Source organism: Culex quinquefasciatus, chromosome 1 (assembly GCF_015732765.1).
Source record: "Culex quinquefasciatus strain JHB chromosome 1, VPISU_Cqui_1.0_pri_paternal, whole genome shotgun sequence".
Classification (NCBI taxonomy): domain Eukaryota; kingdom Metazoa; phylum Arthropoda; class Insecta; order Diptera; family Culicidae; genus Culex; species Culex quinquefasciatus.
This window is the reverse complement of record NC_051861.1, coordinates 84,663,625-84,690,789: the sequence shown is the minus strand read 5'-3', so window position 1 is coordinate 84,690,789 and position 27,165 is coordinate 84,663,625. Positions and strand designations below refer to the sequence as shown.

General features: G+C 35.3%; 1 protein-coding gene across 1 annotated transcript; it reads right to left on the bottom strand.

The window, feature by feature from the left end:
• Window positions 1-1,445: 1,445 nt before the first annotated feature.
• LOC119765525 lies at window positions 1,446-5,101 on the bottom strand. The gene is made up of 3 exons (XM_038249543.1): window positions 4,363-5,101; window positions 1,760-2,038; window positions 1,446-1,687 (listed from the first exon to the last, which is right to left on the bottom strand). Exons 1-2 carry the CDS (start codon window positions 4,649-4,651, stop codon window positions 1,965-1,967), a joined length of 363 nt encoding a protein of 120 aa, XP_038105471.1. The 5' UTR covers window positions 4,652-5,101; the 3' UTR covers window positions 1,446-1,687; window positions 1,760-1,964.
• Window positions 5,102-27,165: the final 22,064 nt, after the last annotated feature.

Genomic DNA, 27,165 nt, shown 5'->3' with positions numbered 1-27,165 from the left:
GTATTGATTCAAAAAATCATAACTCAGTCAAAGATTTTTTGCCCATTCTGGAAATTTCTGAAAAATTGGCATTTGATGTCTTCTAAGACATATCAAAAAATAAAAAAAATAAAAATAGTGTTTTTTGCAAATCAAGTTTTTGTGACATAAAGTAAAATTAAAAATCACCAATTTTTTTATTTTTTTTAAATTTTTTTTAATAATAATAATAATAACGTACTCGGAAAAAATAATAACAACTCTGTTCATTAGGGAAGTAATTGCGGTAAGTAATGAATGATGAAATATACGTTATTATTATTATTATTATTATTATTATTAAAAAAAATATTTTTACCGTGTATCATTTGTTTTCAGTGCAGTCCATATCCATAACTACAACTTTGCCGAAGACACCAAATCGACCAAAAAATTTCTTCAAAAATACAGATTTTTGAATTTTCATATATCATTTTTGTATGGACAGCTGCCAAATTTTTATGGAAAATTATATGAACGAACTAATGATGCAAAATGACTTCTTTGGGCATACCGAAGGTACCAAAAAAGTTTCAGCCGGATTGATAAATACAAAAATTAAAATTAAAGAAAAAATACCGATTCCGTAGATATACAAAAAAAATCGTCCGTTCCGTTCATATATAAAAACAATTCGCCGGTTTTGTTCGAACGCGAATCAGTTGAACAAGTAACGTTGGATCGAGGCGCTTTTTGTTATGTTAGGTTTTGGTTCGTGTAAGCCAAAGGAAGGTTTATATGCTCAAAAACTGCCACTTTGGCCACGATTGGACCGATTCCAGAGCAGATTGTATAGGAAAATTTACGTAAACTCACATTTTGATCACAGGAGGCTGATTTAGAAAATATAATTGATTTAACTGTGAAAATTTATTTACCTACCTTTACTTTATGTTCATTTTATATCATGGCTTTCTTTGGTAATGAATCGACTTATTTTTAAAACACAGATTATATTTCATGTTTGTTTAAATCATTGATATTTTTAATTGGAATTTAATAAAACATTTGAATCTACTCGTAAAATTAGATTTTAATTTATGATTGAAACACTGAATTAAGTATACGAAAGGATAAGAAAAAGAAAAAGAAACAAAACTAAACCTAACTGTGAAAAGAGTATTTACTAGTTTGGAAACATTCTCTCTATCGATACGATACGCAGCATAGAGCGGACGCTGATTTTCCTTCCACCTTACACATCTAAATGCAACTGAGATCATCTTCCTTGGCATCGAACGGAAGTGGCTGATTTGCTTATTGCGTGTTCCCGACGGGGAGAAGACACGCAAAAAAGTCTGTCTTTTCTCGCAAACTAAGTGAGTACGAAACTGAGCTAATAATTGGGGAAATCATTGATTGTAATAATGTTATAACTAAAATGTAAAAATTATGAAATAATAAGTAGTTATTAAAACTGATTCTAATTTTCGCTTCCTAATATCGACAATGCGCTATTAGTGTCTTACCAATATTATCTAAAATTACTCTTCAAATGCTTATAGAAGCCTAAGCTGCACTGGCGCTTACAATTAAAGTTTCTTATGCTAACTAAATGCCTAGTCCGAATAATCTTAAACTTTTAATAGTTTAATTGGTTCATCACAGGAAATCTCCGCGATCGGGACTTGGGGCTGCGCGCACCGCAGAAATGGGCTGCTTGGCAACACTGCAATCGAAAGGAAGAAAAAGTACAATTATAATTATGCTTGAAGTACAGTTTTTTCAGTGCAGATCTTACCGTGAAATATTTCGTCCTGCGCAGCTCCCAGCAGCTGATCCGTCGATTCGTTAGCTTTGATGATGTTTTTTTTCGCTTATTTTTTTTTTCGTTGAAGTGGTTTAGTTCGTTTTTTTCGATTTTTATTTAGTTTTGTTTTGTTTTATGGTTGGAACTCCTAGCTGCCCGGATTGCCGACGGGCCAACCCCGCTGGGGACGACGATGTCAGTATAGCAGCTGGAACAGATAGTAGATTTTGTTGCAGAACACGCAGGACGTGTGGGCGGGACTGAGGGCACCTGAAAAGGGTAGGGAGAAGAAGATAAAAAGGTAAATAATGGTAAGCAAATTAAGCTGTATGAAAACAAATTAATTAATAGATGCCTGAAAATACTTTTTTTGTGCAGAAACCTTCGGGCTAACCCGAATTTCGGCAGTTTGGTGCCTCGGGACCTCGCGATTTGCGATTACCTCAAAAAATGGTTAGTTTTCATAGAAACTTGGCTTTAATTCTAATCGACGATTTTTTGAAAACTGATCCAAATTTTTAATTGAATATGCAGAATTTCTTGAACTTTTGCTATATGTTGGTTTTTAACAGAATTTTATATCAAAGTTCACACCTGCAAAATGCATGCAAATTAAGCCATTGATGCAATAAATATTAAAGTTTATAAAAGATTTTTTTCAGTAAAAAAAATATTAAAAAATTCAACCCTAACCTAAAGTTTTTGTCTATTTTGATAAATGGTCCCAAAATTAAAAATTCGCAAGAAGTCCAAAAGCGGACATATGCTGTTGAAATCAATATTGCTCTGAATTCCCTGAAATTGTGGCGTATGACTTCACTATAGGTTCGAATTTATTATTTTATGTATTTTTTTTTAACATAAACTTATTTTCAAAAATCATAATTTTATTTAAAATTAAGAAAAAAACATCTTCTGAGCAACAATGTGTGATGGTGCAAAATCTGGTTTGAGATATATGAATTTTCGTGTTTTAGAACCTGAATAAAAAAAAAATGAGTTTGCAACCGAAAAGTACATGACATTTTTTATTTGATAAAATGTACCGTTACAAGTTCTAGCAACTGTTAGGTATATATTTTCAATTTCTTTTCATTTTTTGCAAAAAATATTTTTGAAACGCTAAGAAATTTTCCTACAATTTTCTCTCTAGAACTTTGAAAATCGGCAATAAGTTTTTTTGCATGCCATTTTAAAAATACTTCTTGAAACAAAAGCACCCCTTAAAAAATATTTTTGAAACGCTGAATGAATATCTAAATTTTTTTCTATGGAACTTTCAAAATTGGTTTCTGAAATACAGTCTCAGAGAATTCGAATCGATGAAGATTATTTTTTAACGAGTCACCTAATTAGCCTGTAATTTTCAAATGACAATATCATGGAAACTATTTTTCCAACTTACAATGTTAAATATTTAAACCTTTGTGAAATTTTCTGATATTTTCAGAAAAAAATATTTAAAAAGAAATATAATTTGGTCTTAAAATGAAATTGTTAAAATTTACTATTTGTATACCTTTTCAAAAATAAAGCTTGACTTATACTAATTTTATTTTTTTTTAAATTTTTGATATTTTCAAAAAACAATGTAAATTTGGTTTATTGGACCTTTTCAAAAAAACTCCAGAATTAAACTTGATTTTGCACTATTATGCACTACGGCTAATATTTTTTTTAATCCCCTAAAAATATAAAAAAAAATAAAATTTTAAGAATAGCTTATTTTTTATTGTTAACTTTAAATAATAAAATGTTTAAATAAATAATCGGAAACACTTTTTTCGTGTACCTATTTTCTCCGAAAAGACCTAATCATAACCTACAACTTTGCTGAAGACACCAAGTATATCAGAAACTCACATCTCATACATTTACATAGTTTTATACATTTACATAACCATTTTTTATGACCAGCCTCCAAAATTGTATGGAAACTTCAATGGAAACACTAATCATGCAAAATGACTTCTTTTGACATCGTCCAAAATAAAGAAAAGGCGATTTGCGAAATCGTAGAACTTTTCTTTTACAACAGACAATCCGTATCAGTGCCTACAAACTACTGTCTTATAAAAAATGCTCGATTTTTGTTGTTTGTTTTTAAATTAGAAACTTGCTGCTTTATCAACGTGATAATATGTTTCCGAAACAGTGTATAATTATTAACGTAAGATTTTTTTTCAGTGGGTCCAAAAAGCATTGTTGGCACAAAACTTGCCAACTTAACTGGTATAATTTTAAACTATTAGTAATTTTTATAATTTGAACGTATTTTAAATTTCTTGTTCCAATCTCACTACTGTGGAACAACTCTTTGCCTGATTTCTAATGATTGCAATAGCTTCTGACAATATTTACTCAAAAACACGAGAAATGAAAATAATTAACCCTCAATAATTGCACAACCCCAATCCTCCCACTTTCACAGCCTTCTTCGATCTGCCACATCACTTGACCCCAAACACACACCTCTTTTCAATAGTGCAACATTTTCACCACATTTCATCACTTCATCTTCACCAATCGTGTGGTCAGCACATTGCCAGAAAATAAATAAAACAAAAAATAAAAAACAAAACAAGCACCCTTACCTTCCATCGTACACCGGTACAACACCTGGTGCAGGACGACTCGCATCAATTGCCGGTTGTTGACGACGTCTGCCGGCAGCGGCGAGCTTCCGTGCAACGCACAGTTGTTGTTGTTGTTTTCATCAACACCAGTTGCGGCCTGCTGTGCTACTGGTTGTTGACTTCCAGTAGCTGGCGGTGCAGTAGCAGCATGCTGTGATTGCTGCGACTGCAACTGGTAGCCGTATCCATACGAATCGTAGTAGACCTTGGGGTCCTCCTCTTCCTCGCAGTAAAACGCGATCGCCATGTTGGCTGATGGGCGTCTGTCAGTCTTTTAAAAAGTGTTTTTAACCGTCTATCTCGCAACTTATCTCACAACAATGCATTCACATCGGGAAAACGGCTCGGATGAAAGCGTCTTTTGTTAGCCCACGAAAACAACACGCAACGCACGTCAAGCGTTCTGTGCACAATGTTGTTGACCTGCGAAAAAGTTCTTCTGAAGCACACGCGAGAAACCTGTTCCTTCCTGGTGTACACCACGCCACCACAAACCCACTTCGCGGCAGGACAGGCTGACTGGCACCACAACAAGCTACGGGGCACGTGAAAGTCTTGGAGCCGTAATTACATCGAAGAAGCGCTCCGACCTACGTGTGGGACGAACTCGAACACAGAAGAAGAAGAGCACACGTAACAAAACTAACTGATGCACGCGCCACAAAGAACCCGTCAGAACATCCACACCGCTTGACTGCCGAACTTGAACTAAAGTCCTGCTGCATCGAAATTGCCTCACACTCCGGCTCTTCCAAAACACGAAACCCAGCCGAAACGACCCGAACGCACCAACACCACCGAACAACCCGTCACAGTATTGGTTGCGACTGCGTGACGTTGCAACGAGTTCGCGCGACATCGCAGCATGCTGCGACTGCGTCGCGCAACTTTCCACGCAACGTCACCAGGTTTTGTATTACCCCCACCACTTTTTGGTGGCGCGACGTGCAACAGTCGCGCGCAACGTGATGTTCCCGTTGTAACACGTGACGAATAGTAGGCCGTGTTGCGAAGAACCAGGAAGCAACGCCGAGACACCACGTGACGACGGGAATAGAACAGAAAACTGGGAGGTTCCTAGATAGAGGGAACGATGACGACGACGACGACACGTGTGCAGAGCAAGTCACGTCGCGGTGTGGATCGGATGTCGGTGGTGTGAGATGGTTGGTGGAAAAGAGGGAGTGTCTTCGGGGTTTCGTTTTTTTTGGTGGTGGTGGCGGATGAGTAATCCTGCGGGTTGGCAGGGTTGGGGGATCCTTGAGGGATATGAATTCTTGGGGTTGGTGAAGGGAAAGAGGGCAAGAATTTTGTCTTTTAGTGATGATTCAGCGGACCGGTGGACCGCCATTTCGATTGGTTCATTACAGTTTTAATAGCAGTGTATTCTTTCATTTCAACCCAAAAATACAGTATTTTAAGAAATCAACAATAATTTAATTTAAAAAAAAATTGAACAAATCGATGCCCGTGTGCTCTCTTGTACTACCTAGATAAGAATCCCAGCAAGCTTAGTACACAAAATATATACAAAAAAATTGCCATGAAAAATTCAAAACATCAAATTAATGGACAGCGAATGACCGCGTAGGTTAAATCTGCCAGAAATAAAGAATTAAAAACAACTTTAAAATAAATAGCCCTAAATTCCAGAAAACGCCTTGAGTTTTTTTTTGTAAAACGTGTGTTTTACAAAAGATAATTGTAAAATTCAAAAAAATCACCAAAAATTAAGTAAAATGTTTCACAAAAGAAATTGCAAAAACCAAATTTTTCAAAAAATCATAACCCTGTGCCATTTTAACCATTTTTAGCTTTCTTGGACTAGCCTAATAGTTGAAAAGGTTGTATGAAAACTTAAACAGCTGTTTTGGAGCTTCGGAACCAAATAGCCTTTATTTGAAAATATTTTTTCGAATTACTCGGAAAAATCTTTCCTCTTTGTTTGAAAAAAGGCATCCCCACAACAACGTAACTCAAATTTGCTTGACACATTATTGCAGCCATCATTAATTTTTTTTTAATCAAGCAAATTGAAATTCAGGTACAATATGATTTTATCAAATTTTCTTTTTTATTTTACAGTTTTCTGGGTGCTCACACATGTTGATACTTTTTAACCAAAAAATATTTTAATTTAGAGATGGATTTGATGCTAATTTTTTCGTAAAATCGCGATAACTCGTGATGTTTATGAGCAAACCCTTTATGTCTATATGTCAAATTTTTGTAATTGTCTGCTCTACAACTTTGTAGAACATTGTTATACTCTAAAAAATAACCCTGCAATGTTAGAAAAAACACGAAATTTTAAAATGAAAAATTTTGTTCTAAATGAAAAAATGACCCTTCGGGTCAATAAAGATTCGAAAAGTACATTGAATTTCCCATAAAATGACATGTTCCAAAACTTTTTACAGTCGAGTAACGGAAAATGGGAGAATTTTTAAAACTTTTTTAGTGTTTTTTTCGATGAAAAATACGTTTTTTCGGAATTCTGAGTCCGCCATCGAATCGGGCGTCTAATTTTACATAAAAGTTTTTTTGACACCAGATTTCTATCTCATCACCGTTTCAGGCTGCAAATTATTGAAAAACACCTCTTTTTTCGCATGTTCAACAATGGAAGGGGTCGTACCGCCCCTCCGTCACGAGATATCAAAAAACGGACCTCGGATTCGTGATCAGGGAAAAAAGTTACCTCTTAGGACAAAGTTTCACGCAAATCGAAGAGGGGTCGGGGCAACTGCTGTGTGAGTTGGCGGAGAATTACCCATATGGATTTCATTTGATGTACATATTTTTTTTTGATATTAATAAAACAATATATCGAAAATTTAAAAGCAAAAAATTGTTATAACTTGATAAATTAAAAATTACAAAACCGAAATTATTGCAATTTTCAAGTTTCAATCATTTTTCAAATGTTCAAGCAACAACAGAATAATAACTTAACGTTACCCATTTTATTTTGATATACTTTGGTCGTTGCAAATAAACTTTGAAGAAACTATAGAGGAGAAAAGCTCGGAACTTAACCTCAAAGGCAAACAACCGAATGAACTTTTTTGACAGGTGTCAGTTCCGGGACTTAGCAATTAAAATTATTATTTTGTTCCGGTTGTTCCGTTTCGCATGGACACAAACACGACCAGGAACACGGGGCAAGGACACGGCCACGGGAATGGCCAGGAACAGACACCTACACGGCCAGGGACACGAAAATGGCCAGAAGCACGGGCACGAACACGGGCAGGAGTCCGGACAAGGACACGGCCTAGAGCACGGCCACGGGAACGACCAGGAACAGGCAACTACGTGGTCAGGTGCACGTACACGAACACGGCCAGAAGCACGGACAAGCACACGGGCACTAATACGGAAAAAAACTCGGGTTATGACGTTTTGCGTAATCGGAAGCAAATTCAAATTCAAAAAAATGCTAAGTCCCGATTTGACACCTATCAAACCACTCAAATAGCACTCACAAAATGAATACTGAGTTCTTTGAGTTCATTTGCTACGTCACGGTTTTCTTGCCTATAGGACAAATATGATATTCGAAGGTGGAAAAAATCGGAAAATCTTTTATGAAAACACAATTTTCTACAGTTCATTCCCCAAAAGTTAGATTCTCATTGGAAATTTAATGCTTTACGAATTTGTAAAGATCCAATCGATTATTTATTGCAATACAAAAATGAGCTAAATTTATTCATCAATATTATAAATCGGACAAAATTTAGAATTTTATGAGATATAATCATATATAAGGCTACCAACTGTACGGATTTTTTCCTTACCGTACGGATTTTCGACTCTCTCCGCGGATTTTGAACAGGCCGGAATTTGTGTACGGAATTTTTCGCATAATACGGATTTGTACGGAATTTTGACAATTTTTTAAAATTGATTTGCTTTTTTGATCTGGTCGAAGCTTTTTTTAATTTTATTTATCTGTCAATTTGTTTTAAAGGGATAATTTGGATTGTTTTCCGGGTTTTCCTCGGTTCACAGTTGATTATCAATTATTGTTCTTTTTAAATTCCTTACAAAACATATTTATCCGATAAAAGATCCAAAGGTTTTCTATAGCCACATTTCAATTACAAATCTAGAGTTTTTTTAAAGGTCCTATAAGCTTTTGTGTTTCACATGTTTATAGGACCGTTAAAAAAAAAAATTGTCGAAATGTTTTCATGAGAACGATATTTATTATTTTTATAAGGAAACATGACATTTCGAAAACTTTTAAACGTTTGACAAAAAAATGGGAGAACATGAAGATTTGGTTCAGCAAGTCGCGGTTTATTTTGTGAATATTTTTAAAAGTGCAAGTCATAAGCAAAGTGAAATTTGTAAAATGTAAAATCGAGACAGTTTTATATTTTTAATTGGGTCCTAAAATTAAGCCTCAATATGTGATATTATTGTTCACAATGCTTATTTTTCTGAGTACAATGACCCTTTTAACGACCTCAAAGGATTTAAAATGGTTTTTTAGTTCAATTTTTAAAAATTAACTTCGCGGCCCTTCTTGACAGAAAAGGTTCTACTTGACAGCTCGTTCCAAGGGAACCATAGTTGATCCATCGAAAAAATGTTGTCTTGCAAAAATTTTTTTTGCATTAAAATGAAAAAAAAGTGATCAGAAATGGTTTTTAATTGTGTTTTTTTGCTGTACATAAAAATTTACATACAGCTTTAGTACCCAATTTCAAATTTATAATAGTAGTTTATGCAACAAGTTGCAAAAAGAGGATTTTTTCAGCACGAGTCGTACATTTATCCAACGAGGTTCACCGAGTTGGATAAATACGAAGAGTGCTGAAAAAATCAAGTTTTGCAACGAGTTCCATACAACATTTTTGCAATTCCAAAAACACACACTGAGTGAAATTTTATGTCAAATTTTCATGTATTTTGTCAATAAATCGTTTAAATCAAAAAAAATGTTGAAAAGTGTTACTTTTCGAAACAAGTGCTGAAAAGTTCAACTTTTCAGCACCCATTTGAGTGTGAGAGTGTGAGAACTTTTCAGCATTTATTTTGAAAAGTGTTGCTATTCGATTCTGTTATTTTTGGTACAGAAAAGTAGGCTATTTCTTCGTTCAAGAATGACAGGAAAAGTAAGTAGTTTCACGACGGAATTGCAAAAAAATTATTCCTTGACAGTTTTTGTGATACCATGGTGTCATATCGGTAAAGTGTACGGAATTTTGCTCAGCAAGAGTTGGTAGCCTTAATCATATATTAATGAAAAGTCGCTGCAAAAAAAAACGATCTTTACTCACCATCATTTGTTCATTTTTTAAATCGAAGTAAAACTTGATTTGTTTTAAAAAGCTGGTAACTGTCTATAATAAAAATAGTTTTGATACATTCCAAATAACAGAGCAAAACATATTATTGCCGCTCTCAATTGAATGCTGAAGAGTTTAACAAATAAGTAGTACTTTTCGAAAGACAACTTAAAGTGGGGATTCAAATGTTTCATTGACTAATTTTACTCAAAAGTATATTTTTCTCGATTTTTCAGCACTCTTCGTTTCGTTCTATTATTTATGCTTTAAAAAATTATGTTTTGTTTTCATTCATTTTTGAATATTTTAATTTTAATTGTGGAAAATACCTAGTAAAAAAAAAGTAAAAATAATGAAAAAAAAATTTAGTTTAGCAACGTTTCAAACAGCATTTTTTTAAATTCCGAAAAACACCCTTAGAATGGAATTGTAAGTCAAAAAGAGAATGTCTACTTATTCAGTCAAAACACCTTTAAAATAATAAAAAAACGAAAAATATTCCTTTTCAAAACATGTGCTAAAAAGCAGAACTTTTCATCATTTGTTTTCAAATGTGTTTCTATTCGATTCTGCAATTTTTCGTAAAGAAAAGAAGGTTGTTCGTCGTTTTTTCTTCGTTCGAGAATAACAGGAAAAGTAAGCAGGAAAAGGAAAAAAAAACATCACAAAATATACAAAGACTAACCAAACTGAAAAAAATGTTCTCCTAAACATAAATATGGTTCAATTTCAATTAAATTCAATGATTCATAAGAATTGAGCAACATGATTACTCTCAAAAATATTTTCTCAACTCAAAAAAAAAAAAAAACATCCATCACTATCATTCATTGAAATCTACTTCAAAGCACGCTGCCATCTTTGCTCGATTCACCCGGTGACAATAATAAAGTACAGTCAAGTGACGCACACACATGCTCGAATTCCGTCGATTTCAATCTTCACTCAACCTTTCGGCCTGTGACACTTTCTCGTTGGGAATCTCCTCTCTCTCCCTCTCGAAACCAGTAAACCATCCGAACATAACTTTCCGAGTGATAAACGACAATTTGCATGTTAATTAGCACACGCCAAAAACCGCGCGCTGCCTTGCCGCTGCTGCTGAAAATAAAAACAAAACAAAAATTCGAAAATAATAACAAAACAAGCGCGCACACGTTTTAAACTTGTTGCACCATATGTTGCTGTTTCGGGTAAGAAGTCTTTAACCTTCTTCATCAACAGGAATTGCACTCACTCTTGCTGAAATGAAAGGGGGAGACCGAACTCTATTTTTAGCGCCAATAATCGGGTGGTCACCCTTGAAAAGTTTACGAAATGTTGCTTTGTCTTCACTTTGCGAAATTTTCATGAAAAATTTTACTGTGAAGGTGTCAACCTAAAGGCGAAAAAAAAGAAGGTACGAGTAGGCATTTCACATTTCTCGATGTCGTAATAATGTTTTGTTTTTCCACTCCAACATTTCCTCAAGTATTTACAGTCGCGCGCGCACGAGCTTGGCGTACAAATTCTTCCTTTTTTCCGCGCTCAATTTCACCCGGGGTTAGGGCCGTGTTGATGTTGTCGTTCTGGTTGAAGTTGTTTGCCCGCGCGCGGGGATGTACACACATATGGTGGTGGTGCACAATCCGTTGCAACTACGGTGCAGCGAAACAACAACAAGACCACGACGATTTTGGCCTCCTGCAGAGATTCGACCGAAAGTGATGGGAAAGGGGGCACACCGAACCGACCAAACAAACCAGAATCGGAAGGCGTACGGTGCACGCAGAGTGTTTGTGTTTGGTATTGTGGTGCAGGGTAAGGGAGAGCGGCCAGTAGTGGTCACTGCTGAACTGCAACACTGTTGAGCTGAACTACTGCTGAACTGTATCACTGTTGAACTGCATCACTGTTGAACTGTCTCACTGTTGAACTGGGTCACTGTTGAACTGCCTCACTGTTGTACTGTATCACTGCTGAACTGTATCACTGCTGAACTGCATCACTGCTGAACTGCCTCACTGCTGAACTGGGTCACTGTTGAACTGCTTCACTGCTATACTGTCTTACTGCTATACTGTCTTACTGCTGTACTGTCTTACTGCTGTACTGTCTTACTGCTGTACTGTCTTACTGCTGTACTAACTCGCCTCACTGCTGAACTGTACAATTGCTGAACTGTAAAACTGTTAAACTACCTCACTGCTAACCTGCATCACTGCTGAACTGTATCACTGCTGAACTGCATCACTACTGAACTGCCTCACTGCTGAACTGTATCACTGCTGACCTGCATCACTGCTAAACTGCATCACTGCTTAACTGCATCAATGCTGAACTGCACCACTGTTGAACTGCATTACTGCTGAACTGCATCACTGTTGAACTGCCTCACTGCATCAATGCTGAACTGCACCACTGTTGAACTGCATTACTGCTTAACTGTATCACTGCCTAACTGTATCACTGCTGAACTGTCTCACTGCTGAACTGCATCACTAATGATCTGCCTCACTGCTGTACTGTACCACTGCGGAACTTCATCACTGTTGTACTGCCTTACTGCTGAACAGCTTCACTGATGAACTGCATCACTGTTGAACTGCCTCACTGCTGAACTGCACCACTGTTGAACTGCCTCACTGTTGAACTGTACTACTGCTGAACTGTATCACTACTGAACTACATCACTGTTGAACTGCATCACTGCTAAACTGACTCACTACTGAACTGCCTCACTGTTGTACTGTTTTGCTGCTGACGTCTCTTACTAAAATCCTCAAAAAACTTATTCCAAGCCTTAACTTTTGAAGTCCGTATTCGAAACGACTGGCCAGCTTCCCCTACTGCCGCTTCGAGTGCACATATCGGTTTCAACGACACCGCGCACTGCTTGTCCCACATGTATCGGCTTCTGACTTACGCGAGCGCGTGTGTTCCGGACGCTTCTTTGGCATGTTCTTGCGCTTCTTTTTCCCCCTGACGGTGAAGCAGTTGTAATGAATTTGTTGGCCCGCCGTTTCAGTGTCACTTGTTTTGGGGGCATTCTTGATAATTGACCTCAGATTTGAATCTGTTTTTTTTTTTCGGGAAACTTTTTCAACCTCGGTTGATCTCCATGACAAGGTGTCACACATTTTTCAAGAATTTTCAGCAGTTCAAGTGTTCCACTTGGTCACCGCTGCTGCGTCTTCACAAACTACCATAATTACAGCTTCCCCAACTATACCATGCTGGGGGCTTGTACCGCGTGTTCCTCTAGGAGGCATCAAGGCATGTGTCAAGTGAAATGTGTTTGATGTTTCCGAGAAGATTCTGGCGGTGGCGGCGGCATCGCGGTCGGTGGTGGTGGTGGTTCTGGTGGTAAATCAAAAGCAACACACCCCACCAAACTACCGAGAAAGTGCCTTCTTTGAGAACGAGGGTTTCGAGGTAGCAGGTTATGACAAATGTGGCAAGTGTGTGAATTATGTTGTGGGGAGCAAACTTGAAGAAGGCAGTGCGTGATTATGAGTTTGGAGAAATTTTCGGGTTTATTACTTCGCATTGGAGTGAGGCGGGTTTAAAGATTTTTGGGAATGGAATGGGACATTTCTTCATGTGAACTTGATGAACTTTTCGGTTGGTGATATATGGCTGTTGCACTGTTGTAAAGCATTGTTAAACGTGTATTCTCACTTCTGTTCACTTGTTGCATAACGCAAACACCACAAAGAACTGTTCCACTTAGAGATTATACAAATATTAGTCACTGCTCAAGAAAAGTGTACCATTTCATCTTTTTCAATGTTGTAGGTATCATTTCTAAGAAACTCTTAACGTTTGAGAATGCAACATTGTAAAAAATCGAAAGGCTAAAAAATGTCCATCAATTTCTCTTTTTGATTTTCTTTTTTGGACTGCTGGCTGTTGAGATATTGCTTTTTGAAAATTAAATATTGCACGGTGTGTTTTCTAGGGAAAAAAATAGTCACGCTACTTTCAAAAGTTTCCTTGAGGAAATTTTCAAAACTTTTGTTTAAAATTCCTTTATTATTCATTGCAAATTTTATAATAACAGTTCAACACATAAAACAGACAAGAAATAACTTTGTAGATGGTAACAAATTGCTGCTCATTTAAAAAATTTAGTTTTAACTGAGTTTTTGAATACGTGAGATTTATTCAGAAAATAAAGTCATTAAAACGTACTCAAACATGATTATAATAAGAATAATAAATTTAACGTGTTGTGTACAAGTATCAACTGTGTGCCCTGATTTTGCTGATGCAATCGAAATTTTTCCAGGTTAAAGATTGTTAAGGGGTAATTCTCTACCAACTCACATGAAATCGTTAAAAGTTGCCCCGAGCCCGCTTCGATTTGCGTGAAACTTTGTCCTAAGGGTTAACTTTTATCCCTGATCGCGAATCCGAGGTTCGTTTTTGATATCTCGTGCCGGAGGGGCGGTACGGTACCTTTCATTTTTGAGCATGCGAAAAAAGAGGGATTTTCAAAAGTTTGCAGCCTGAAACGGTGATGAGATAGAAATTTGGTGTCAAATAGACTTTTATGTGAAACGTATTCTTCATCGATAAAAATACTTAAAAAGTTTTAAAAATCTGTCATTTTCCGTTACTCATCTGTTAAAAAAATTGAAACATTCCATTTTAAGGTAATAATGTACTTTTCGAATCTACATCAGCCCAGAAGGGTCAAATTTTCATTTAGAACAACTCGTGATGACTACAAGCAAACCCCTGATGTTTATATAAATCAAAATTTGTGGTATTGTCTGCTCTACAACTTTGTAAAACATTGTTACACTTTAAAAAATAACCCTGCAAAGCTACAAAAAAAAAACAAAATTTTTAAATAAACATTTTTGCTTTTAAAAAAAATGACCTTCTCGGGTAAATGTAGATTTGAAAAGAAAAGATCCAATAATTTTCCCAATTGAGTATCGAAAAATGGCAAAGTTTTTTAAACTTTTAAGTATTTTTCTCGATGAAATTTGCGTTATTTTGGAATTTTGAGTATGCCATAAAATCAGGCGTCCAATTTTACGTAAATGATGGTTAATTTTTATCTTTTTAATATTAAGCTTTTTTATTTAAACATGTTCGGAAGTGTAATATATGAAATATCAAAATGACTAACATAGGACTTTAATTAAGCAAAAAATATCTATATTTCGTATCAATTTAGCAATCATAATGACCATTTTAATGATGTAAGCCTCAAACTTAATTTACATCACTTCCACCGTGATATTCGTACTCATGAAAGTTGACATTTGAATCTGACTGATTATCATCTAATTCAGGCAGACAAAATTTGATAAAATTTAGAAGAATAAGGCTGTTGCAAATATTTTACAAAGTTTTTATCCCTTCTCCATATTTTTTTAAATTTTAGTGTATTTTCGATGCACAGTTCCGCAATGAGTTTCATTCTTTTTTTTTGTTAAATCTTGATTTTTTTTGAATAATTGATTACAATTCTGTACGGGTGCATTTTCCAACTATTTTTTCATTGAAATGTTTCAGAATTTCAGTTCTAGCTTGTAATTACAATTTTTATAAATGTTTTTTTTTCCTCCCCCGACCATGCCCAGAATCGAGGGACAAAAACTTTTTCTGATATTTGCAACGGCCTTGTTTTAGAAAATTATTTTGCAACGACTTTTCATCTATTGCATTTTATCTAAAGATAAAATTACGCGGTTACATATTTTTTCAGATTTCATGTCACCATTTTCAAAATATAAAAAAAAATCAATGGTTACACAAGTATATTAAAAAAAACCATTTTATTAAATACCTAAAACAATAAAATCAACAAAACTAATGAAACCTGAAATCAAAATAACGTAATTTCTTTTCTTAATAAACTTTTAAATAAACTTCCTAATGTTTTGCACATTTGGCCCGCAGGTTCATTTGAGCTTCAAATTGTGTAGTGACTGTTTTTGAAAAACAATTGATTTTATTTTTTGTTTAAGGGGTTACATACATGTAGAAATTTAGAAATTTTCATATTACTGGAAATTATTTATATCTACTTATTAAAATATGATATTTAATCACCCCTGAAATTTTCATGAAGATATTTCGTGACTAAACTGAGTAAGAGACGGTTTAAGCTCAAAATTTTGCCATGCGCGAGTTGAATTACGGGTGCCATGATAACTGGACATTGGGTGGACCAAATTGGCTTACATTTGGGCTGAAATTTGGATGAAGACTCGCAAGAATTTTAAATTAAACATTTTGAAAATCGGCCTTCGTCATGCACACGAGACCGCACAGCACAGTGTTACCTTATAAGTCCTCTTTTTATCTTTATCTATTGTGCCAATCACATGTTTACTAGATATTTGCACAACTTTCCAATGCTATAAATTGAAACTATTTAGAAATTTACAGCATTTTTCATTCAAATAATTGTATTATGTCTCTCATTTTAAGCGAGCTAAACAAACTTATTTTTGACGTTTTCAAATGTTTGGCATGGAGAAAATTTCACAATAATTTTCCTACTCCATATTGAATGGAAACAAAACACAGAACACTGAAACAAGAAAAAAATATTTCAACAGAACAAAGAAAGTCATAGAAATGCTACAGAAACAAAAATACATTTTTCGCAAAATAATGGAAAAACAGAAACAAGACAAAAAAAGGAAGAATATTAAATTCTCCAAAACATCTTTGAGTTCAGACTCTGTATCATAATAGTAGTTTATGCAACAAGTTGCAAAAAGAGGATTTTTTCAGCACGAGTCGTACATTTATCCAACGAGGTTCACCGAGTTAGATAAATACGAAGAGTGCTGAAAAAATCAAGTTTTGCAACGAGTTCCATACAACATTTTTTGCAATTCCAAAAAACACACACTGAGTGAAATTTTATGTCAAATTTCATGTATTTTGTCAATAAATCGATTAAATTAAAAAAAATGTTGAAAAGTGTTACTTTTCGAAACAAGTGCTGAAAAGTTCAACTTTTCAGCACCCATTTGAGTGCTGAAAAGTAGAACTTTTCAGCATTTATTTTGAAAAGTGTTGCTATTCGATTCTGTTATTTTTGGTACAGAAAAGTAGGCTATTTCGTCGTTCAAGAATGACAGGAAAAGTAAGTAGTTTCACGACGGAATTGCAAAAAACATTTTTCTAGATCTACTCTACTTATGTTCGTAAGATTGGAAAAAATAAAACAAAAATATCTCTAAAACAAGAACAAATTATTCTGAAAGGAAAACTCTTACAGAAATATTTTAGAATAAGCAGGAAATCAAAAATCAGCGCATGTTAAAGCTTTTCTCATGAAACATTTTTAAAGAACTTCTGATGTTTAAAAGAATGTAAAAAGATCACTAAAATCTTAAAATAACAAAATTATTTGAGGAAATAAAAAAACACAGAAATAATATAGAAACAAGATTAATTTTTTTTATTCTTTATTGAAGAGTTTTTCAAACAAATTCATTTGAAAAAAAATAGAAAATTTATCAAATTAGTTTTGAATTTAGACTCTTTCTCATAATTTTGTTTAGGAACTGTTTGATAGAATGGAAAAACTCACAAAAATATCACTGGAACAAAAATAAATTATCCGAGAGACTCATAGAAATGCTACCAAAACAAGTATAAACTATTTCGAAATAATGGGAAAACACGCGGCAGTGCGTGGCCGAATGGTTACGCTGTCCGCTTTGTAAGCGGATGATTCTGGGTTCGATTCCTATCTGCTGCAACCTTCCATCGGATGAGGAAGTAAAATGTCGGTCCCGGCCTTGGTTGTTAGGCCGTTAAGTCATTCCAGGTGTAGGAGTTGTCTCCATGCCATAAGTACAAACAACACACCAAACCAAGCCTACTCCGGTGGAATCGCTGACGGCGGTTGGACTCGCAATCCAAAGGTCGTCAGTTCAAACACTGGGGTGGAAGGTTCCTTGGAGTAAAAAGAGGTTTGGGTGTTCTCCCCATTCAAGCCTTCGGACTCCTAGGTTCGAGCAGAAACTTGCAATAGAGACCACAAAAGACCCGGGGGTCGTTAATGTGGATGGTTTGATTTTTTTTTGGGAAAACACGCAGAAGCGAGAAAAAATATTAAATTCTTAAAAAAACCGCTTTGGTTCAGACTTTGTGTAGTTAATTTGCAATGTTTTTAAAAGTTTAGTTCTATAGGTATGAGAATGAAATTCTATAACTGTTTGCTAGTCATGTACGACAATGGCACATATCATTAGTTGTAGATCCAATTTGATGAAAATGTATCTATAGAACTGTACCTTTTATAAAGGTATAACTGATGGGCTTCACCTATAACCGAACAAGCCGTTCAAACAAATCCTCCACTAATAAATCAATATTTATTCAGCTACTGGCACAAATGATCAAACTAGATAATAAAACTGCAAGATACCAGTTATCAGTTTGTCGTTCCCGAAAAAAAGAAACCCCAAAAGCAAACCTCAGCTCGGGCTCGTATTGACCCAAAACGCAAACAAAACCCCGGGGCCAAGAAAGAGGTCCGAGCAAATAAAAGTAAAAAGAACTACGCAGAAAACCGGCGACCGCCAACTCAAGACCAGTAGCCCAAAGCCCAATCCGTATCTGACCAGATCATCAACCCGTGGTGAGTGGGTACACCCCGATGCGAGGAGACCCCGTTTATGAGCCTCCGACCAAGAAGAAGTCGTCCAGTTAGGGAGAAAGAAAGAAAAAAAAAACGTAATTTATATCTCGGGTTCGTTTTTCGTTATCTTCATCTCCGCGTCAAGTTCGGAGTCTCTCGAGACGCAAAAAAGCCCCGAAAAGAAACGTAACCGAAATCATCAACCAGGACTGGGAGGAGGCCCATCTAGAGACCTATTCAGGCCTTTAAAAATTATTATTCTTATGTTAACGATCAATATACTTAATTTAATTCGTCTTTATGATCCACACGAAACACTTGAGGCTTTTGGGGATTATTACCCTGGGATGACGACGACTCCGATCGTGTGTGTGTGTCGTTTTGGGACGAATTGCTCACGCAACATTTATTTTTTAAGAAAATGAGTTTCTGAAATGAAAAGTGTTATCTGCGTGGAGACACCAGCAGCGCTACTGTTTAAAAGGTTTGCGTGTGACGCTATTTCCGAGAGGGTTATTAAAGCTTAATTATGGGTTGACAGCAACTTCAGGTGGCTAAACATCTCTGGTTGGCGTTTGGGGCGATGGGAAAAAAAGTGTTTACAAGCCTGGGTTATCCGGGTTGTCACTTTCAAGAAGTGGTACAGTTTAAGAAAATTCTTGTCCATAAACTTCTATCAATCTTTGAAAATCCAAACAAATCACAATCATAAATCAACCCTCGAAATTTATTTTCTTCTTTTAATTGAATCCACCTGGTTCAATGATTGTACCACCAGCGCTATATAAATGAGCTCCCTTGGCAACAATCTTACGTCCAGCGCAAAAGATGTACCGATCTGTCAAGTTTCAACGCCCCTCAATCCATCATAAAGCCATCCCGTTTCAACCACTGTGCATCGAGTGGTAAATTAGGCAAATTTTCACGCCTCACAGCCAATCAATTTGGGGAAGAATACAAGCGCGGTAAACCGTTCGCGCGTAATTTGAGTGGTTGAAAAATTTGTGAAATTAATTTCCAAAAATCCCGTGCCACGCAGAAATGATTTTCGGGTCGTTATTTTTAAACCGCCCTCCTTTCCTCACGTGGTGGTGGTAATCAGCGTTCCGGTGGTGTGAACACCCTTCTTGACTAATGTTCTTCAAGGGGAAAGATCCTCTCCGAGGAGGACTTGTGGCCACGTCACACGTGTACCGAGCGGTACCACATGGTACAGTGGTACGTACAAATCTGATGTTTGTTGTTTCTGGAAGCGCGCGCACACACGCATACGGCTCACTTGTAACGTATGTTCTACAACAACAAACCGAAACGGCATCATCGGGGATCCACGGAAGAAACTAGAGCCGATTTACAAACAGTAATAATAATAATCGAGGACGCCTTTCGGTGATGGACACCGGGGCTGGGAATGCTCGAAAAGAAATTTGACCTTAAAGCAATTTTCTGAGACTTTTAAAATGACTTTTTATGGTTTATAATTGGGATAAAACTTAGTGGGTACTTTGCATATGACACACAAAGAAAACAAAGAAAAATCAATTTGGAGTTCTGCAAATTTAAAAAATTGAATTTGGAAAGCATCGAAAATAAATCAAATCAATTATTTTGACTTTAGACTGCAGCAAATTAAAAAAAAATGTTTTCCCTGTACAAAATCGGCCAGAAAAATCAGGGTGCAGGCTAATTTTTTTTATTTCATCTGCACTTTAAGTACAATCAGCTTTAAACTATTCAAAATGCTTATCCCTGCGTTTTTTTTATATTTTTTAGCATGTTCAAGTTCATTTAAGAATATTTCCAATTTTAGCAATATTTTTTCGGAAAGCTCGTCCAATTTCCCATATGTTTGTCTTTGACCACTTTTAAAAATAACTCGTTTTTTTTTATGATTAAAGCTAGAGGGTGACGACTCTCGAGATTTTCAATTTCCCGGGAATTATTTCTTCATTTCAATATTTTACCTCAATCTACAAATACAAAATTGTTTCTTGAGCCTTTTTGGGACTCGAAATTGCAGTTTGAAATGTTTACGAATCTTTATTCGCACTGAGTGATTTTTCAAAAGTTGCACAAACTTGTTGTTGAACTTGTTATTAGACTTTTTCAAAGTAAAATATAACTAATATATAATTGTCCATTTATGCAATATGGCATTTTTGCAATATAATAAATAACGACACAAAGTAAAAAATTTAAGTTGATTTTTTCCTTCTTAAGATCAACTGTAAATGTTCACAATTAGCGGACACTAACTTTACAAATAATGCCTGATTTTTATTCCCAAAATATAATTTAAAATGCAAAACACAAAATTACTTATTGGCATCAAAAAAGGAAATTACCTCAATACAGCTAAATTGACTTACTTAGAATTAAAAAAAAAAGATTATGAGTTTTGCTATGTTTGAGAAAGGATATGGAAATCAAACTTATCTTGAAAAGGGTTTCCTTCTTAAAAATAATAAATATATCATTCCTGGTGTGTAACTGCTAAGAATGTTTCTAGGTAAATTTTGTGGCCCACATTTTTTGGTTACTATTAATTATAGTTATTGGAATCTTTAAAAGTTAAAATTTACACTTTTAGAATAAGAAGATTAGAGAAGCATTGGTTTATTCAAATTTGAAAATCGAACATTGAAAATCCAATGTTCTAAACAATTTCGAATTTTTCAAACGTTTTTTCTGATTAAATTTTTAATTTCGGGTCGATATTTGTAAGTATAAAATTTCCCGGGAGTCTCGACCAAATTTCCCGGGAATCGAGAGGTCCAAAAATGGCTGATTTCCCGGGAATTTTTTCCCGGGAATTCCCGCTCGTCACCTTCTAATTAAAGCTAATTTACTATCCAGGTTACTACCATGCACTGAAATACACTGAAAAAAAAATCTGTTTTCAGTTATGAGCAATGTGATTTACTTTTATCTGTAAGCCCATACTTCCAATTGAAATGTGGTCAAAGACAAAGAAATTGGACGAGTTTTCCGGTAAAAATATTCACGAGACTGAAAAATCAAGTCTGTCATAAAAAAGTTGTCAAAAACAAAAATATTTAAAACACTTACGCCCTTCTCAAATGTATGAATTATATCGAGTGACACTGGCTCCATATACACTAAAATTGCGAGTTTTTCACCGATGTGAAACAGGTCGTATCGAGGTGCTCAGATTTGGATGAAACTTTCAGGGTTTGTTTTTCTATACATGAGATGAACTCATGCCAAATATGAGCCCTCTACGACAAAGGGGAGTGGGGTAAAACGGGCACTGATGTTTGAGGTCCAAAACATATGAAAAATCTTAAAATTGCTCGCATTTCCGTAAAACTTCATCAATTCCAACTCTCGTAGATGCATTCGAAAGATATTTTGAAGCCCTTCAAAATGTGCTATAGACATCCAGGATTGGTTTGACTTTTTCTCATAACTGTTGCAAATTACTGTTAAAAATGGATTTTTTTAAAACCTTAATAACTTTTGGCAACAGCCTCCAACACCCATACTCTCATAGGTCAAAAGTTAGGGGATTTCATGGACTATAAGCCTACGGTATTAACTTTTTGGCCAATCGCAGTTTTTCTCATAGTTTTACTATTTTTCTAGAACAAACATTTTACAACGTTAGTTTTTGTCCTGTAGGCCTCCATAGCGGCACTTTTTGGACTCAATTTTGACATATTCGGAATCCTCAGAAAATTTTACATTAGATTGAGGTGTTGGAATTTTGAATTTGATTGGAAAAAATGCCATTTAGAATTAATTAAAATATTATTTAGCATTTTGTCGGATTAGGGGTAAAATAAGTTTTCGCCTACTTGGTACAGCTTTTGACGTATTGATCATAGGGTAAATAAGAACTATTTCTTTTTTCAAAAATGTTTTATTTAATTATTTTTTAAATCAAAATTACAAATCCAATACTTCTAACTTACGTGAAATTGCCCGAGGATTCCGAATATGTCAAAATTGAGACCAAAAAGTGCCGCTATGGAGGCGAAAAAAACGAAACTATTGGCACTACGCCCCCCGGGGCATGGCCTTCCTCTAACGTGGGATTTCTGCTCCAGCGCCTCTGACGAGACAGGAGAAACCGGGACCGACGTTTTACTTCACCATCCGATAGAAGCTCAGTGGATAAGGCGGGAATCGAACCCGCGTCTCATAGCATCATCGGGATCGGCAGCCGAAGCCGCTACCCCTGCGCCACGAGACCCACCCACGCTATGGAGGCCTACAGGGCAAAAACTAACGTTGTAAAATGTTTGTTCTAGATAAATCGTAAAACTATGAGAAAAACTGCGATTGGCCAAAAAGTTAATGCCGTAGGCTTATAGTCCATGCAATTTCCTAACTTTTGACCTATGGGAGTATGGGTGTTGGAGGCTGTTGCCAAAAGTTATTAAGGTTTTAAAAAAATCAATTTTTAGCAGTAATTTGCAAAAGCTATGAGAAAAAGTCAAACCAATCCTGGATGTCTATAGCACATTTTGAAGAGCTTCAAAATGCCTTTCGATTGCATCTAAGAGAGTTGGAATTGATGATGTTTTACGGAAATGCGAGCAATTTTAAGATTTTTCATGTGTTTTGGAACTCAAACATCAATGCCTGTTTTACCCCACTTCCCTTTGTCGTAGAGGGCTCATATTTGGCATGAGTTCATCTCATGTGTAGACGAATAAACGCTGAAAGTTTCATCCAAATCGAAGCACCTCGATACAACCTGTTACACATTGGTGAAAAGCTCGCTCTTAAGCGTAGGATGACATGACAACAAAGTTTCATTGAAATCGCAGAGCTAATTTGATTAGGTATCAATATGTATTATAGGCAAAACACTTTTTTAAGTTTTTTTACATTTTTTTTAAATATGATCTTTTTGAATAATTGGCAACACGACCAAATGAATTTTATACTAACTTGTGCAATAGCTCAAAAGATGTCGTTTTTGTCATTCTAAACATTTTCAAATATGTGATTTTCCAATTCGTTTTTTTGTGTGAAAAGTTGAAATAAAAAAAAAGTATTTTTTCAAGTGTCACTTTTTTCTGAAATGTCCTTAGCAGTTATTACAATAGAATGAGAGGATTTTTTTTTTTCGAAAAAAAAAAACAAATATTTTTATGATGAGCAGCAGTATCTTTTTCCGGGTTTGGAAAATAAAAAAAAAAAAACAAGCATTTAAGCAGTCAAGAGCACACGATTTGGTTTAAGGGGATAAACATTCAAAAGTTGCAAAATCGATATTTAAAATTTGTTTTTTGTCAAATTGCAAAACAATTAATTTCGTTTGCGAACTTTCTTCTCCCGCGAAATAGAGAGAGGATCAGTTATCTCAGATTTCGGTCATTCGATTTTTTTTTGTATTTTTTAATCCGACTGAAACTTTTTTGGTGCCTTCGGTATGCCCAAAGAAGCCATTTTGCATCATTAGTTTGTCCATATAATTTTCCATACAAATTTGGCAGCTGGCCATACAAAAATGATTTATGAAAATTCAAAAATCTGTATCTTTTGAAGGAATTTTTTGATCGATTTGGTGTCTTCGGCAAATTTCTAGTTATGCATACGGACTGCACTGGAAAAAATGATACACGGTAAAAAATGGTGATTTTTTATTTAACTTTTTGTCACTAAAACTTGATTTTTTTTATTTTTTGATATGTTTAAGAGGATATAAAATGCCAACTTTTCAGAAATTTCCAGGTTGTGCAAAAAATATTTGAGTGAGTTATGAATTTTTGAATCAATACAGATTTTTTAAAAAATCGAAAAATCGTTCGCAAATTTTTTTCAACTTCATTTTTTGATGTAAAATCAAATTTGCAATCAAGACTAACATTTTAAACAGGCATAATATTGAATGTTTGGCCCTTTTGAAATGTAAATCTTGGTTTAAAAGCTAAGAAAATATTTTTTTCGAAAAGATCGGAAAATTTCACGAATGTTTCATATTTTAACATTGAAAATCGGACAATTAGTTGCTGAGATATCGACATTAGAAAATTGTGTGTTGTTTGGGTGAGACTTAGAAAAAAACAATTCTCAACAATGTTCAAAAAAGCTAAATATAGAGAATTTTCTCAGCTTTTCAAAAATATTTTTTCCAAAAGTGGGCAAACATGTGTACTTATTTAAAAAAAAAGTCACCTAAAAATGGATTTAACTTGAAAACAGTGCACTTTTTCAAAATTTCACTACAGTACTTTTTGATTGCAAATTTGATTTTACATCGAAAAATGAAGTAGAAAATTTTTTTCGACCAATATTTCGATTTTTTGCAAAAATTAGTATTGATTCTAAAATTCATAACTCGCTCAAAGATTTTTTGCACAACCTGGAAATTTCTGAAAAGTTAGCATTTGATGTCCTCTAAAACATATCAAAAAATAAAAAAATAAAAATTAGTGTTTTTTTGCAAATCAAGTTTTAGTGACACCAAACATTTTTACCGTGTATCATTTTTTTCCAGTGTAGTCCGTATCCATACCTACAACTTTGCCGAAGACACCAAATCGATCAAAAATTTCTTCAAAGGATACAGATTTTTGAATTTTCATAAATCATTTTTGAATGGCCAGCTGTCAAATTTGTATGGAAAATTATATGGACAAACTAATGATGCAAAATGGCTTCTTTGGGCATACCGAAGGCACCAAAAAGTCGGATTAAAAAATACAAAAATTAAAATTGAAGAAAAAAGACCGATTTTGTTGAGAATTGCTCAGAGGAGGCAAATCGCGCAAAAGAAAATTGCTCCCAAAATTCTTCAAGAAAATCAATCTGCTGATGATTTTTCCCAGCACCACTTAAAATAATTTATTTCACTTTGTTTACACACATTGCCCATCTTCAAACTGTGACAGGTCATTTTTCGACGTGTGACGTTACACTTGCAAGTGTAGTAGTAAAAAAGATGTTTTGCCGAATTATCAAGATGATGATCTTTTTTAGATTCCTTTTACCGATCTTTCATGCACAGGGAGGAGAGCCACGCTCCCATTGGATTTTTTTTGATGAACATTTGTACACTCTTAAAAGAAAACATGAAGGTTACAAGAATACGTGATTTTAAAATGAAAAAAAATTCTGGACTGTAACAAATTTCCCACAAAATACTATATCTTTCGATTTTTCACAGTTGAGTAACGAAAAATGGCAACGATTTAATTTTATTTTCTACTTTTTACTCTAAAACATGTTTTTTTAATGTTGAGTACGCCATCAAATCGAGCGTACATTTTTTTACAAAAAAATCTCTTTGACACCAAGTTTATATCTCTTCACGATTTCGAGCTAAACATCACTGAGACGTGTGTTAGTCAAAATGCTGAAAATGAAGGGGGTCGTTCTGCCCTACCGTCACGAAATATCAAAATATGAAACCTCGGGCTCGTGATCAAGAAGTAAAATTACCCATAAGAGCAAAATCTCACGGATATCGAAGAGGGGTTGGGGCAACTGCTGTGTGAGTTGGCGGAGAATGATCCATGGATGATGCAAAATGATTTTTTTGGTCATAAAAATCCGATGGTTTGACACCAACTGTTGTCAAACGAACGGGGTCACTTTTTAGTTTGACACCTCTTTTACGCGGAGTTCACACACACTGCCAAACGTTTGTTTTGATAGTGTGCGTGAGCGCCGTGTAAAAAGTTTGACCGTTGTAGTTTGACTTTGACCGGTCTTTCGTCATCTATACGATTCTTATGCAGTGACCGTTGCGATATCGCGAAAGAAATTAGTAAAATTGTTCGCGATGACTTTTTCAATGATGGTTGCTTATTAGGGTTCAGATGAACAAAGTACACACATTTTAATATTTAAATTAATTGTTAGTTTTTGAATCCAGGATTAGTAAACAGTTAGCTAACATACTATTGCATTTCAACAGTGATTCTGTTTCAAGGTGGTAGAGTTCTACAACAGTGCTGTTCAGCAGTACAATTCAATAATGGCACAGTTCAGCAGTAGTACCGTTCAATAGTATTACATTTATTCAACGATGTAGTTCAACAGTGGGACAGTTCAATAACGTTCTTAGTTACTCAGCGACATAGCTAGTAGACATAAACCAAAACGGAACATCCCTAAGCCACCAAAAAATCCTCCCACACAAACATCTGTCAGTCTGTCCATCAATTCATCCAGGTCTGTCTTCCAAGTCACGCCACAACCCCCGCCACCCAAGTTTATCAACATTTTTAGGTTGGAGTTCGTGTTCGTCCGCCACGTGTCCTCGCGATGCTCGCGCCCGTCACGTGACACGGCGGAAAATCCTGGCTCAAGTTTGTCGTTACTGTACCGCTTTTCTTTGTCACTACTATTAATTTCCCATTTAGAGGGACACAAGAGTATCGATTGAGTGGTGAAAATTGCCGGTGGGAGGAGGGAGGGACGTTATGCTCGTGTTGATTTTTTTTTCACTTGTGACAATGAATTGTGGAACAACAACACAATCGACGTTTACAATGGCATTCATGGTATCATGCAATTTGCATGTTAATTTAATAAAAACACCGGATTAGTGATGTTCGGCTGAACGGTGGACAATGACGAGTGTGTGGTTGTTTCCGATTGGATTGGTTTAGGGACATAATTCCTAGCTTTTTCTGCGTGTGATTATGTTTGGAACAGGAATAACAATTTATTTTATAAAAATGCTGTACATGATGGAGTTGTGGAATAGCCTGTGGGACATGTTGTCATAATAGTTTGCATTTCTTTCTGACCTAATCATAAAATGACAGTAACCTTACCTCCCATTTACCATGTGACTTAAATGTGGGTTTAACTAATCAATTTTAAACTATGAAACATAATCGCTTTCTTCTTTGCTTTCGTTCACATCGA